At 45.6% G+C, this 16154-nt stretch overlaps 1 protein-coding gene across 8 annotated transcripts in view; it reads right to left on the bottom strand.

Annotated features, from left to right (window-relative positions):
- The window catches only part of ARHGEF11 (Rho guanine nucleotide exchange factor 11), a 202775-nt gene that overhangs the window by 16485 nt on the left and 170136 nt on the right, over window positions 1-16154 (bottom strand). For 6 of the 8 annotated variants that reach the window (XM_030187312.1, XM_030187311.1, XM_030187316.1 and 3 more), the window contains 9 exons: window positions 15511-15689; window positions 12906-12981; window positions 12631-12798; window positions 11381-11468; window positions 9850-9957; window positions 8448-8521; window positions 4220-4447; window positions 3482-3916; window positions 769-864 (listed from right to left, as the gene is read on the bottom strand). In XM_030187312.1, coding sequence (XP_030043172.1) covers window positions 769-864; window positions 3482-3916; window positions 4220-4447; window positions 8448-8521; window positions 9850-9957; window positions 11381-11468; window positions 12631-12798; window positions 12906-12981; window positions 15511-15689 — 1452 coding nt within the window. The remainder of the gene's footprint in view (window positions 1-768; window positions 865-3481; window positions 3917-4219; window positions 4448-8447; window positions 8522-9849; window positions 9958-11380; window positions 11469-12630; window positions 12799-12905; window positions 12982-15510; window positions 15690-16154) is intronic. The other 2 variants (XM_030187317.1, XM_030187318.1) reach the window with 1 other exon arrangement.

Genomic DNA, 16154 nt, shown 5'->3' on the forward strand with positions numbered 1-16154 from the left:
GGGGGGGGGTGCCGCACGCGCCTGTCCTCCGTTCGTTCCATGCTTCTTCTCTGCCCCGGAACAGGTTACTTCCTGTTCCAGGGCATAAAAGAAGCATGGAACGAACGGAGGACAGGCGTGCACCCGGGGGGGGGGGGGGGGGGGGGGGGTCCGCGCTGCACCGGGGGGGGGGGGGGGGGGGGGCAGGGCGCATCAGCGATCCGCCCCAGGTGTCAGCTCCCCCTAGGAACGCCACTGGGGGTGAGAGAAGCTCCATAGGACTGGCATTCACAATCTTAGTTGCATTTGCACGATTATGGCCAACAAGGAGCCTTCTTCCCACAGCGTACTGTGGAGAGCACTACTGATATTAAAAAAAGAAGAGAAATTCTAAGGAACACCTAAACATCCCGAAAGGTTAACTGTATCACCTAATAAATCCTCGGAGATTATACAAAAAAAAAATCTGAAATATTTTAACAGATTCTGTAGAAGTACCTCCAAACTCTGCAGTTAAGCACACTGTACTGTAGGGTTTTGCTACAATTCAAAACAACATTTCATTTCTTCTCTGGTAAGGGCGGAAGGATTTTTATTTTAATTTTAGCAAGTGGAATATAATAGATTGAAGTTACTCGAGACCTTTCCCTTTCACTCTCCTCACCACCAATACATTTTCCATCATGATGTGATAAGCTTATCCCTAGCTGTAAAATGTGCATATCCCGGCCAATTAAAGAACTTTTTACATCCTTCTCAAACTCAAAAAATTATTATTTTTTTTTTTACCATCTAAATTAGTTCCGCCTCCAACTTTCTGCAATTCAGTTTCTGATTGGCTGCGGTCTGGCAACGGTATGACATCACTACTGCCCACCACCTCAGCTGTGCAGAAACACCAGAGAAACAACAAGGAGATATAAATAGAAAGAGAAAGAAATAGGAGAAAATGATAAAATTTTAAATATTAAAAGAAAAAAAACTGATGTGATCAGCAATCACTGATACTCGCAGAAGAGTTAGTTAGAAAAGAGTACAGTACAGTCTCGATTATCCAACGTAAATGGACCGAGCCGTTGTCAGATAAGTTGTTGGATAAGGGGTTACCGTTGTCGGAAAACAACGGTAACCCCTTAAAAAACGCACAGAAAGCATAATTTATGCGTACAGAACAGACATAGGATATCTGTATTTAAAATACAGTATTGTTTAACAACACTAACCAGCAGCGTGTGAAGCCAGAAAACAGGAAGAGAACCTGCGCACTTCTTAACGGCAACGCAATAACGTCACCCGGGGGGGGGGTCTGTCTGATATGCCGGATGATCAAGTTATCGAAGGTCGGATAATCGAGACTGTACTGTACTTTTAAGACTCCTTTCTCAAAGCAGTTTAAGCCACTCCAGTTTTTACTTTCACCTTAATAATGGGGGCATCTGGTATTATTTCTACTTGCAAAGACAAAGAAATTGACTTCTCTGGTGCTCAAATGTGGCCCATGTTCACAGGAAGGACTGGATGAAACTGCTCCACAGAGAGTCTTAAAACCTCTGTTAAATTAGTGCCCATCAACCACTGATACACCCCAAAAGAATATTTCATTATTAGAGCAAGCATAACAAAAACAAAAAAAAAAGGAATTTCACAGCCTTAGATTCAAGAAGAATAGAATTTGTTATAAGTTTGTACAGAAGACATCCTGGTCTAGAGGTGGCATTATTGAGTTCGGTTTCTGGGTCCCACTCCTGCTTCTCAGGCTTGCAGGTGAAAAGGGGGACAAGGAAAGAAGGGGTATGTCAAGTGTTTATAGTCCCAAAGAAAGCATAAGCCTTGCTTATTGTACAACAGCAACACTGACCAGTCCGCTAAGAGTATGCTCCGCTCTCAAAAGGAAGTTGAAGTTCCATGGGTGAATCGACTTCAGATGGTCCCTACCTCGTTTCTCACACATGACAAAGAGCAGGTGTGAATCTAATTAGGGTGGCGCTTAGGAGCTGCAGGATGTTTTCTGAATAAAAAGATATCCCAAACTAACAAGTGGTTCTGATAAGATACTGGTGTAAGGACCACCAGAATACCCGTGTATGCAGCTACCACTATCATAGTAACATAGTAGATGATGGCAGAAAAAGACCTGCACGGTCCATCCAGTCTGCCCAACAAGACAACTCATGTGTGCTACTTTTGTGTATATAAGTCTGCCCAGCACTAGCCCCGCCTCCCACCACCGGCTCTGGCATAGACCGTATAAGTCTGCCCAGCACTATCCCTGCCTCCCACCACCGGCTCTGGCACAGACCGTATAAGTCTGCCCAGCACTATCCCTGCCTCCCACCACTGGCTCTGGCACAGACCGTATAAGTCTGCCCAGCACTATCCCTGCCTCCCACCACTGGCTCTGGCACAGACCGTATAAGTCTGCCCCGCACTATCCCCACCTCCCAACTACCAGTCCCGCCTCTCACCACCGGCTCTGGCACAGACCGTATAAGTCTGCCGAGCACTATCCCCGCCTCCTGCCACCGGCTCTGGCACAGACCGTATAAGTCTGCCCAGCGCTATCCCTGCCTCCCAACCTCCAGTCCCACCTCCCACCACTGGCTCTGGCACAGACCGTATAAGTCTGCCCAGCGCTATCCCTGCCTCCCAACCTCCAGTCCCGCCTCCCACCACTGGCTCTGGCACAGACCGTATAAGTCTGCCCAGCACTATCCCTGCCTCCCAACCTCCAGTCCCGCCTCCCACCACCGGCTCTGCTATCCAATCTCGGTTAAGCTCCAATCTCGGTATCAACTCAGTATGCAAAAGATCAGGGAAGAAACTCTTTTTGGTGACCCCAAAATTAATCCTTACATTTCAGTTTCTGCCTCCTAGAGGTTCTCCTGTTTTACCCCCCTCCTCTCTGGAAAATAAATCCCGTGTAGCTTCTGTTTCAGTAGGAGGTTTCTTCTACAATGGCACCCATCTCTTCCCCCCCCCCCCAAGAGGGACATTTCAGAGAAAGGAAAGGATCTGTGCGGTACCAGAGACTCTAAGCACGGTCCGGCAATAGCCAGTGGTCAGGAAAAGGGGACCCTAGACAATGAAAGGATAGGTATGGGAAGAAAGCTCAACCCAAAAGTTCAAAAATCTCCTACAAGAGAAACTGAGCCCTGTCACTCGCATTACAACCCCTTTCCTCACAAATACAATTACACTCTGATATTTAAAAAGTCCTCTCCCCAAAAAAAAGAAAGAAGAAGAAAAAAAAAGAGAGAATTTAGAACAGTCTCAGAGACAGCTTTTCAACTTACAGGCCTGACTCACCCCATACTGGCTTCTAGTAAGGGCACTGAAGATTCCGCCCCCTAATCTAAAATACTGTAAATACTTCTCGTCTGACAAAAACATCACATTAGCAAAATACATATAAACAGATATGTCTTTGGAAATCGTATGTTTTTCTTCTGCACTTCTTGTTGGAGAATGAGAAAAACACAAGACAAAAAAATCTCTGCTTTACCTTTTCTGACCACTTTGAAGTCCCCTTGCCCACAGGGCCTGTGTTCCTCCTGTGTCAGATGTGTTTCTACCTGGCCAGATTCTAGAGTTTCTTCGTTCTCTGCTTGTCGGCCTTCGCCTGAAAACATACTTGCGTGGTCCATGTACCTAGAGCTTGGGCAGTGTCTTGGGTCCTCAGTCCTGCAGCTCTCGGAACTGCTGTCCAAATATCCTGCACTGTCACGTCTCACCCCACGTGGGTGCCAGCCTTCCGGGGCATGCAAGTCTGCGCTCCTAGAGACATTCACAGAGTCCCAAAAATGCAGGGCTCCTCCAGTCACTGACGGTGTGGGTGTGAGGTCATCATCTGCTTCGACCACAGGATCCCAACCTTGGCTGGCTCCAGAGTCTCTGTGGGGTAGCACGCTCCGCAGAATTAACTGTCGCAGGTTCTCAACTGAAAGAAAGAACAGGAAATATGGATGATGGGAGAAGAGAAAAAAGACTAGAGCTCTGGTAAAACACTACAGACATCAGATAACGGCTTTCTTATGAGAAGTAGAAAGTAACGACTGAGGCGCAGGCTATGAGAATGTTTCCTGGCGACAGTCAAATGAGGTGTAAGGAGAGAGGCTGCACGCTGACTCCCTGATCAGAACCACAAAGTAAGGTGTGAAGAGAACAATCCAGAATATCATCAACTGCTTGATGAGGTCCAGATGAGAAAGCTTGCAGGACAGAGGAAGAGACTCAGTCTCACCATCCTCCAAGGCAGAATCTGCTAATCTCTCCGTGAATACTGGGTACTGGAAGGGCAAGCGGCCTGCAAGTGCCTCCATTTCCATCAGATGAGGTGTCATTTCCTCCTCCTCCCGCTGCTGTGTTGCCATGGAAGCTGCCTCTTCTTCTTCGCTGCACTCGACCTCTTGTTCCTCCAGAAGTGCTGAGTGCTTCCCTTTGTCTAGAAACACCGCAGAATTATCATCCACTGGGCAAAAAAAAAAGTGGTGTTTAAAAATCAATACACTATAACAGATTAGCTTGTGCTTGCTGAGCAATTAAAAAGAAATGCTATCTTACCAGACCATTCCTGACCAGTGGATGGAGACAGAGAAAGAAAGTAGTTCTTTGTGATTTGCCCCTTAAGGGCAGTGTGTTTTTTCTATCAAAAAAGGTGCCGGTACTCAAATGCTAGGCCACCCTTCAGGTGTGGGATGATCACTGAGGGACCCACCCCATAATAGCCAGGCCCCCTGCAACCAGTCACAAAATCTATTACAAGACAGAATCGGTGTGTTAAACCTGAGCTCTATCTTTAAAACTTGGGGTTCATGGGTCAATTTTAGCAGGCAATGGAAAAGGTGCCGGTACTCAGTACCCCCAAGTACCCCCTCAAAAAAAGCCCCGCTTAAGGGTACCACAACCGTAAAACACTTAGAGCCCGATTATTCAGTCAGCGGTGGGCAATGCATTTGCTCTCCACCACCGGCATTAAACCCAAATTTTCAATGCCAGGCCGTATCCGGCATTGAATATCCGGTTTTATTTTGGCCACTATGCCAATATTCTGCGCTAACCGGTTAACTTTTTGGCGGTCAAAGAAAGGCCCGCCATTTAGGTGGCCTATTTTGACCGCTCATCAATATCCGCACCTAGCCAGCTATGTTGTGCAATATAGCCAGTTAGCAGCTAGACACTAACGGGGATATTCAGCAGGAGATAACTAGTTTTCTATGGGGATTTCTATGGGGATTTCTTATTTAAAATGGAGATTTAGTTGTGCTGCTCAGCATTCCGTTTGTCAGCAGGCAGCTGCGGAATGTTGAGCAGGACTTAGGATTGGCTACTAGGGTTTGGAACTCCAAGCTGAAGGGTCCGTTTCCTAGGAAACGGCTTGGTGGACAGTTGGTCAGAGTGGTTTTGACCTTCAGAGAGTGAGGAAGCGCTGTGGGGTTGTGAGTGTGGAAAGGTGATTTTGAATGAAAAAAGGAGAATTAATAATAACTATGAACATCTGTGGTTAGGCGCTTAAATCCTATTTAACTGGCCAAGAGTCGATCCTGGCTGGTTAAATAGTTCTGAATATTGGAGGTCAGTATTTCTCCTTCTCCAGCAGATGGTGACAGCATGTAGCTCCTTGGCTATATAGCCATGACAGTTGCTAAACTAGTTGAGATAAGTTTTCTTCTCAACATGCAGGAGAAAAAAAAAATGAGTTCTGCATGGAAATACTTGGAAGATTTCACATCCATTTTTCCTTTCTCTCCCTGGTTCAGGAGGGGTTTTGGGGGTTGAGGGACCTTCAAACTGGACAAGACTTTTTCTGAGGCCAGCTCCTGGACAAGATACATGACTGGAGCCCAGATGAACAAGGGGAGCTCTTCACTGGAGACTAACCGAGCCATAAAAATACCGGTCACTTGCGACACAACATAACCAAAGACTGCAACAGCCATTACCTGACTCTTCTTCCCCCTTTCCCTCTCTAAACTCCCCCCCCCCCCCCCATCTGTTTCCTACCAAGTGGCCTAGTAGGGTGGTGGACTTTGATCCTGGGGAACTGAGGAACTGAGTTCGCTTCAGGCACGGGCAGCTCCTTGTGACTCTGGGCAAGTCACTTAACCCTCCATTGCCCCATGCAGGACGTCAGACTCACAGAAGCAGAAGCCTGCGCGGCCACATTGCTGATTTGCAAGGAGCAAATCACAACTTTCTTTGCCTGCATTCACTAGTTGATGGTCAAAACCTCAAGTTCTGGACGGGTCTAGTAGTACACTAAAGGAAAGAAAATTATCAGGTAAGACATAATTTCTCTATTCTCATTGGCTCTAAACTGCTAATCTGTCCTGCCTAGTTTCCTTCTCTTCCTACCCCACACACTCACCCACCCATAGCCTCTATTTCTTACACAGTCTTTACGAAGGTAGAGTACTTAAAGTAGCCAACTCAGATCTTACATAAAACCCGACTTTTTGAAGCAGATTTAAGTCCTAAAACTGGTTCTCCCTAATGCTCGTCTTCTTGTTATTTTGAATCACTTTGCATAATGCTGAAGTTCTTGAAGCCACACTTGCCTTATTTGTATTTCTTGACCAGTCTGAAAGTTCTATGGAACAGAGAATGTCTCATTATTTATTTGGATTTAGCTCACACCTTTGCAGACAGTTCAAGGGCTTTTCTATGGGTATGTTCAGAACAGCCCTCATCTTTTGGATCACCATATAAAATGTTTAATACTAGTGACTCACTGAATATCAGCCATATTGCAAAGTCATATTTGGTAACACTCTTGATGCATCCTGTCTCACGCAGAAATACCAATTTATTTATGGGAATTTTCTTTCCTCTGGTGCTCTAATCAGGACACAGCCCAGCCATTAAATACAGTAAACTGACCAGACATCATGGGCTGCTTAAAAGGGATCTCTGATACTGGCAGACTTCTTGGGCCATCTGAAAACCCTGTCCTCTCTAATACTTTTGTAATTCACTCTCTGCCTCCATAGGGATAGCGTCACTGTGTTATGATTCGTGTACATGCTGTGTTTGGCTGCTTTACAAACCTAAATTACAACTTACTCTGCACTGTCTTGAGATGCTCGATTCTTTGGGTGACCAGGATAAAACAGACAGTATGTAGAAAATCTCTCCCTCCCACTCCCCACCCAATCTGTGGGTCACGATATGAGGCTGGAGATTGGTTAGAAATGGTGCTGGGTGCATGCAGCAGCTTCGTAGTGGAGGTGATGGGCAAAAAAAAAAAATCAAGGAAGCTTAAGAAAAAAGAAACCAGCGTGTTCCTGGCAGGGGAAGTGAGAGGTAAAGCCTAGAGGTCAGGTAGGGTCTGTGATAAAAGAGTGGAACTGGAGAACAGGCAGGCAGACTGACTGGGCCTAGTGGTCACTATCTTGCCCAGTTTCTGCACTTATATTTCATCTGCTTTATCCACATACTGACTAATACCTCTCAGTCTCCTCTGCTTTGTACTTTGCATTCTTTAACTATGGGTACATGAGTGTTACATGCCATTCTATAGCACGGTTGTTCGACCTACAGCCCACCAAGTGCTTTTTTGTGGCCCTCGGAAGCTTGGCAGTTCTTGTGCTGCTTACCAACAGATTTCGGCTTCCTTTTCTGTTTTCCCACCATGACTCAACTCTCATTAAGCTTGAGCCATGCCATGCCAGAAGTTTAGATTGGTAATACATTTTCAAGTTTTGGGAGACTTGAAACCGCAAGACCAACCCGACCTTCAGCAACCATGCAGCTCAAGCTCGCAGAGAGCCGTTTCGTGGTGGGGAAGCAGTAATCCCACCATTTCTTCTGCAGCTGAAGTCAGGTGAGAGGAAAGAGACTGGATGAAGACTGGGGGTACACAAGAGACAGAGAAGAGAGACTGGTTGAAGGCTGGTGAGGGGACAACTCACCATTTGACTAAACATGAGGCAAAATATGATAGTGCACGTCTTGGCCCTCCAAATGTTACAAAATATAAAATGTGGCCCCTTATAGAAAAAGGTTGGACAAGCCTGCTGTATAGACCTCTGCATGATAACAGCGTGGGGTTTGCAGGCAGTTCCTCCTGCAATGCAAAAATGCTCAATTCTTTGCAAACTGCCACTCAATACCAACAAAACACATTCCCCAGTCATGTCCAGTACCGATGAACACTCCTCTATAACTTACATACAACCAGAGATTTTTTAATTTAGCTCATGCCTTTTTCAGCTGCAGCTCAAGGTGTTAGTATCAGGTTCTGTTTCTTTATATTAACCTACTCCTAAAAGAGATATTAAATGAAAGGTCTTGCACCAGGCTGAAACCTGGATTTTGGAGTACTTTAAACTATTTGGAAGTGAGGTATTCAGGGTTTTTAAGCTGGTACTAAATGACAGTCTCCCCCCCCCCCCCCCCCCCCCCACCCCACACACACACCCCAAAAATGTCTGCGAACAGCTGGTTGGCGGATCTTTGGTGTACAGACTTACTTGAGGGGCCCTCAAGGCCTGAGCTGTCTTCTGCAGCGATGGTGGAAGAGACGTCAGCATCCTGCAGCACCATGCTGAAAAGAAACAAACGCACAGGTTTGCAATCCTAGAAAATGCTTTTCAGAGCAACAAGCTTCACTCACCCTGTAACCCTGGGGTTTGCCACATGGGCCATCAAAACTAGCAATCGGCACATAAATGTGAAGCTATGCCAAATTCCCTAGCTCTGACCTGCATGTTGCAGTGTACCAAAATCATATTCAATAGTGAAAAAGCAAAGTAGGAAAACTAGAACAAATCCCACTCCTGTAGCTTCTTAATCAAGCAAAAAAACAGTTTTATTCACCTGAAGAAAAACTGAGAAATTACTGTACCGAATTTCCTTTTCACTGTTAATTGCTTTAACATACTCATATATCAAGAAGCAAGAAACACAAAAAACCAAATAGTAGCATACACAGTAACATAGTAGATGACGGGAGAAAAAGACCTGCACGGTCCATCTAGTCTGCCCAACAAGATAAACTCATATGTGCTACTTCTTGTGTATACCTTACCTTGATTTGCATCTGCCATTTTCAGGACACAGACCGTAGAAGTCTTGCCCAGAACTAGCCCCACCACCCAAACACCAGCCCCGCCTCCCAATCTCGGCTAAGCTTCTGAGGATCCATTCCTTCTGAACAGGATTCCTTTATGTTTATCCCACGCATTTTTGAATTCTGTTACCGTTTTCATCTCCACCACCTCCCGCGGGAGGGCATTCCAAGTATCTACCACTCTCTCCGTGAAAAAATACTTCCTGACATTTTTCTTGAGTCTGCCCCCCTTCACTCTCATATCATGTCCTCTCGTTCTACCGCCCTCCCATCTCCGGAAAAGGTTAGTTTGCGGATCAATACCTTTCAAATATTTGAACGTCTGTATCATATCACCCCTGTTTCTCCTTTCCTCCATTCATTTTACCCAACGACTAAAAATAAATCTCCCAGAACTTTGAATTCAGTTTCTCTTCTTGTTTTTCCAGAGCCGATTTGAAAGTCTTCCTTTAATATACAAACTCATAGATTCTCTTATCTTTCAGGTTTTTTTTATTTTAGGTTAATTTGCTGATGTCTCATACTGTTGGGAGCTAAGGGTAAAAGCATCTATGAAAGCTACAGGAGGTTATGAAGGTGAAGTGAAAATGGAACACAACTGCAACAAAATGCACTTTGGGTTTTTTGTTCTAATAAATATCTAGCTCAAAACTAAATACAAATTTTCAGCTTGAAAAAGGACTATTTTTCTACTCCTGGGGCATGCTCATGCACAAATTCCAACTAAACCAATGACCTAACTCTCACCATTAAAAAAAATTTTTTTTTGAATAAAATAAAGCAGAGTGCAAAGCTCTAGTCACCTGACAGGTGATGGCCCATGACTGGCCATTTCCGGCAGCCTGCGCTTGGATGTGCACGAGGCATTCCTCGTCGCACCTTTTGCTGCTTCCTCCACCAGCTCTTTCCACCTTTAGGGAAAAAAAAGAGACGAGACATGTAGAAAACTGGGGATCGATTCTAAGATCTGGTATCTTAGAGGGTGGCAGCAAGGAGGGATTCTCAGTCATTATACAATCATGACACCTAGTGGCCAGATTCAGGACTAAGGTGTGCTGAAAAATGGCTTACGGTAGCATAGGCACGGGTTTTGGTCGCGTGCTGATCCAATTTTCAGCACGCCTGTAAAAAAAGGCCTTTTTAAAATTTTTGCCAAAATTGAACGTGTGGCAAAATCAAAATTGGCGCACATCTATTTTGGATCTGTGACCTTACCGCCAGCCGTTGACCTAGCGGTAAACACTCATGCAGTAACTAGGTGGTAATGACCTACGCCAGGGACAGGCAACTCCGGTCCTCGAGAGCCGCAGGCAGCTCAGGTTTTCAGGATATCCACAATGAATATGCAGATTTGCAAGCACTGCCTCCATGGTATGCAAATCTATCTCCTGCATATTCATTGTGGATATCCTGAAAACCTGACCTGCCTGCGGCCCTCGAGGACCGGAGTTGCCTACCCCTGACCTACGCGCATCAAATGCCACTTGGCACGTGTCCAAAAATAAAAATTAATTTTCAGACGCACGCAAAAAATGAAGTTACCGCAAGAGCCGGAGAGGGATATAATGCGAGAGAAAAATCCTTGGGTAGATATAAAAGATTCATAGTGCTATGGCCCAACAGAGATTGGCGCCAAATGAGCTGAAAACACAAAAAAGCAGGAGACTGTAGGAAAGGAGAAAAGAAAAGATTTATAGAACCAACTGCCCTCCAGCCTCTTTCAGTTGCAGCTTCGTCACTTTTGGGCAATGAGATTTCTGTAGGGTTCTTGCGGGAGCCATGGTTTGTGGCCCCTGGCCAAAGACTGTCAAAGAGACGGCTGAATGGGAGTGAACACAGCATAATAATTGTGCAGAATTAATGGGTCACTAGAAATGAAGGAACAATGGCATCACAGGTAACATAAAGGAGTCAGTTCTTCTCGAGCTAGAAGCCCAAGGCAGTAGGAAGAACCTGGGCCTAAAAGAAACCACCATGTGTGACAGCCCATTTAGTGTACATACTGCTAGTAATCTAATACAAAAGAAGATAGATAGAGATAAAATATATCACTCACCAGAAAGACTCTTTTCTTAAAATTTAGAGCTGAATTGTACTTCATCAAATCAACCCACAAGATGGAGTACAATCAAAAAATTTCAGCTCCAACTTTTAGGAAGATTCTTTCTGGCGAGTAATGCCAGACAGTATAGGCTGAAGCCAAGAACAACTATTTTGAAAGTAAGACAGATTTTTCACCATCTGGGTTGGGAGACTCTGCAATGGTCTGTTGGCGCCAAGGTTACCAGAAAAGGAGGCTGCCGTGAAGGACGCAGAAGCACAGTATTTCCTTACATGTTCTTTTCAGAAGACGTGACTGCCACCAGTTCGTAAATCTGGGGTCCCAGCTCTGATGTGCAGATAACAAAAAGGGCTCGCTTGTCTGCAGAGAGAAGAGAGCAGAGGAAATCCAGAGCAAGGAGGCTCAACAGGCCACACAGGCCCGTGTCAATAAAGCAGAATCCTACCAATTCAGGGACTTGTCATCTTATAGAAAAATAAGCAGATATCCAAATCACCACCAGTCAACACATGCACGTTGCATAATTTAACATAAGAGTTACATACATTGCAATGTACAGAATAGCTATACGCAGATGAAGGCCTCTTGCTAGCCCACTTGAGTTCTAGTCATTCACAGCAATATGCAAATTCTCATCCTCAAGTCAAAGATTGGGGGGGGTGACTAGCTTATAGCCAAGTCAGCACATCTGTGCGTGAACATAAGTGGGCTCTCAGAAAGTCACACACTTAACCGAGATTGGATAGCAGAGCCGGTAGTGGGAGGCGGGGCTGGAGGTTGGGAGGCGGGGATAGTGCGGTGCAGACTTATACGGTCTGTGCCAGAGCCAGTGGTGGGAGGCGGGACTGGAGGTTGGGAGGCAGGGATAGCGCTGGGCAGACTTATACGGTCTATGCCAGAGCCGGTGGTTGGGAGGCGGGGCTAGTGCTGGGCAGACTTATACGGTCTGTGCCAGAGCCAGTGGTGGGAGGCGGGACTGGAGGTTGGGAGGCAGGGATAGCGCTGGACAGACTTATAACAGTCTATGCCAGAGCCGGTGGTTGGGAGGCGGGACTAGTGCTGGGCAGACTTATACGGTCTGTGCCAGAGCCAGTGGTGGGAGGCGGAACTGGAGGTTGGGAGGCAGGGATAGCGCTGGGCAGACTTTTACGGTCTATGCCAGAGCCAGTGGTGGGAGGCGGGACTGGAGGTAGGGAGGCAGGGATAGCGCTGGGCAGATTTATACGGTCTATGCCAGAGCCGGTGGTTGGGAGGTGGGGCTAGTGCTGGGCAGACTTATACGGTCTGTGCCCTGAAGAGCACAGGTACAAATCAAAGTAGGGTATACACATGAGTTGTCTTGTTGGGCAGACTGGATGGACCGTGCAGGTCTTTTTCTGCCGTCATCTACTATGTTACTATGTTACATCTGGAACACTACATGTCCTGTATTTGGATGGCATAACGCCTTCCACACACCCCTCCCCCCAACCCACATACAAACAATTAGAAATTGGACAGTGCCACACTCTCCAGCACGTACCTGTAGCCACAGAACGGACAAGCACAGAGTTGAGCTTGATCACGGGGCTGAACGTCTGCTTTGTGTCCGAGGAGCCCAGTGTGGTCTTGCTGTGACATTTCAGCACCAGTTTTTCATCTTGTTTCTGCAGCAGCACCAGCAGATCTTCGAGTAGCAGCACGTGCAGATCTACGGAGATGGGAGAGGGAGGTCCATAATCAAAGGGATTACCTTCCACAGCCAAAACAGTGAAAGAATTGTGCTAAGATCACCAGTCCTACACGTCATTAACTGACCAGTGGTTTTATCTTTGGTTAGCCTCCAGGTCAGAGGTCCTTCATGGATCATCCGCCTTGTGGTGAGGTCAAGGTTCTGTTGGGAAGAATGAATGAACGGCATGAACCACTGAGACTTCAGCTTCATATAAAACTTCTACATGCTATGCCTCAGTTTTAGAGTTTAGCTTGGTTCTTCATACAGTGATTTATACGTCAGTCTCTGCGCTATATATGCAGAGGATAATCTGATAACAGGGCACCTATAAAAATGTGCAAAGCCATGCCTAATTCATAAATGCAACAGATATGTATGTGTCTGTATACAATAGGCTCCTAGAATAACCCTCAGCCGCACACAAATTCGCATCTGCTCTAAGACAGGTACAACTAAGTGCGCGCACACACATTTGTACCCAAAAAGTGTCGCTAGGCAGAATTCTATAAAGGATGCTCCGGGCTGAGTGGACTTCCAGTGACGTCACAGCCTGAAATGGCAGCCTGATCTCAGTGCTCCTGATTCACCCATTATCATTGGCTACCACTGACTCCCATCGCAACTGAAGCAGCGGACCAGGAGGCTGTTCTTCATCTGGTGGAAACTGCTGGGTGCTCAGCTTCTGGAAAGCGAGTCACAATCTGTTATCCCTGATATTGAACTGGCACATTGGGCCCTGGAAAGTCTCTGAACAATAAACCCAGAGCTATTGTTGTTCGCATTTCTAAATTTCCTGACAACGTATATTTCAACTTGCCACTCAAAAGTCTGCATTGACATTCAATGATGTCTTCCAGGATCATTCTGTCTATACCCTGCAACAAACGCTTTCCAAAAATACTAGGACTAGGGGGCATGCGATGAAACTACAGTGTAGTAAATTTAAAACAAATCGGAGAAAATTTTTCTTCACCCAACGTGTAATTAAACTCTGGAATTCGTTGCCGGAGAAAGTGAAGGCGGTTAGCTTAGCAGAGTTTAAAAAGGGGTTGGACAGTTTCCTAAAGGACAAGTCCATAAACCGCTACTAAACGGACTTGGAAAAATCCAAAATTCCAGGAACAACATGTATAGAATGTTTGTACGTTTGGGAAGCTTGCCAGGTGCCCTTGGCCTGGATTGGCCGCTGTCGTGGACAGGATGCTGGGCTCGATGGACCCTTGGTCTTTTCCCAGTGTGGCATTACTTATGTACTTATGTACTTATGTACTAACAGCGTAGACTAATGAAGCCTGTTCTGGAGGTTCTTACTGCTAATAACATGAAATATCACTGGATGTTTCCCTTCGCCATTTGTTTCACAGTGGCAGAAAAGCTATATAGAGCTGGCTATATAGAGTTTGCGCTGTTGCTGCTGCATGGAAAATCTTGACAAGATTCTGACTTGGTGACAAAGGAAGCGCCCACTAGTGCAAGGGGTGGGGGCGGGCAATGAGAGAAAGTGAAACAGTGGCAACAGGGTTTCAACAAGGCTAAGGTGAAGCGTTTAAGCAAATCTAAGGATGCGACTTGAACTGCTGGTTACCCACTGGGAATCTGTGTCTTATCATGTTAGATGTCTCAAGGTTCTTTCTGGACCTGCTCTTGAGGGGTTAATTATGTGCTCTTGTTTATCATGCTGTTAAGGGACTGTTCTGGGTGGGGGGTTGTGTGAATGAGGGGTCTGAGGGTATTTAACTTCACCAGGTTACTAGCCTGCTCATCTCAATGTTGGTATGTTGGGTTGTGAAGAAGTGTTTGAGGGGATTGGGGGGGGGGGGGAGGCTTTCTGGGATTTACCACTGCACCACTAAATTATGGAGATATTTTTGTGTGTTACTTTGAAAACTGTTACTGTTATAGAAGATTGTTATGAGTACTAAGTTAGTTGCTTTGATCATGAATGTTAAGGGTTTTTGTTCTATTTATATCCCATAACTTCAATAAACTTACCCTTGTAAATTTTTTTAAAAACAATGCTTAGTGTCCAGTCCTGCGCCCAACTTTGGGCACCGCACTTATGGCAGCTGAAACCTGGTGTAAATGCCGGCATCCAACTCATGGCAGTTGGACACATAGATGTCACTATTCTCTAACACCAAGCCCAAACTTCCGGAATGCCCCTGACCCGCCCCTCCCCTGGCCATGCACTCTTCTGAGTTGCGAGATATGCAACTTAGGCACCCGGTTACAGAATAGTGCACAGATAGATGTGCATGCAAATCCTAATTATTGCCAATTAATGTAAATAGATTGTTAATTTCAACTACGTACATATCACATAAATGCACGCGTGTTCTTGTTGGTACATGTACTTGCATGTATATTCACACTCATAAGTTTAAAATATCCATTTCACATGTGCAAAACGTGCTTTATGTGTGGAAAATGCGTCATTAAAATACAGCCCCAATACCAACAAACTGACACCAACAGGAAAAACAAAAAACATTCCTCAGACATGGGAAAACAGTAGCCAAGGGTATCAAGTACCTTGCTGTGAAATACATAAGACCTGATACTCGTAGTCCATGAAGTAGCTTGGCGGGCCAGACATTTTCCTGCTATGAAGTAACTCAGAAGATCAGAGACATTCATATGTGGCGATGTTAACTTGCTGGAGGAAAAATTAACACAGTCATAACATACCTTAAACTCTGCTGCCAGGGGGTTATTGGTCCTCTCCAGTGAGGTGGCATCAAGTCGTTTCTGGTACATGATCAGTCGATGCTGGTTCTCCGCTTGCTTTACTGCCTCATTCACGTGTTTGAGGATCTCACGGCACCGATCCCGGCAACGGCACAGTTTTGTGTGTTCAGAGGTGTCATCTGCAGGGCAGAAAGGCATATGTTGCCACCAAAAATTCTGGTAAAGGTCAGAACAAATAAGTGTGAGAACATAACTGGCCTGGAGTTTTGAAATTACCCAGTAGATGCCGGCTGTTGCTTCAGTTTTAGCCTGGGAGAAGAGAGAGAAAGATCTCTTTGCTGAAGCTCTGTGAACAGATATATGCCCTGATCTCCCCAGGTACTTTCTAGGGAGTGTGCAAATATTTAGTTAGTTTTCTAATTGATCCATTTTTCAGTTACTTGTTACTGTTTTGCTAATTTGCACAATTTTTTGTCCCCTGTTCCAAGTTCTGAGAATACACACAATTATTTGTTCGTTCTGCCTGCCTGGACTGATAAAGAATCCTGGTGGTTTGTGTGTTGGGTCTGTGAGTGCTTTCTGAGAACTGAGGGACCACTGGGAGTATGACTCTAGTAACCTAGAATTCACTGGGGATAATTTGA

The sequence above is a fragment of the Microcaecilia unicolor genome, chromosome 14 (genome assembly GCF_901765095.1).
Source record: "Microcaecilia unicolor chromosome 14, aMicUni1.1, whole genome shotgun sequence".
NCBI lineage: Eukaryota > Metazoa > Chordata > Amphibia > Gymnophiona > Siphonopidae > Microcaecilia > Microcaecilia unicolor.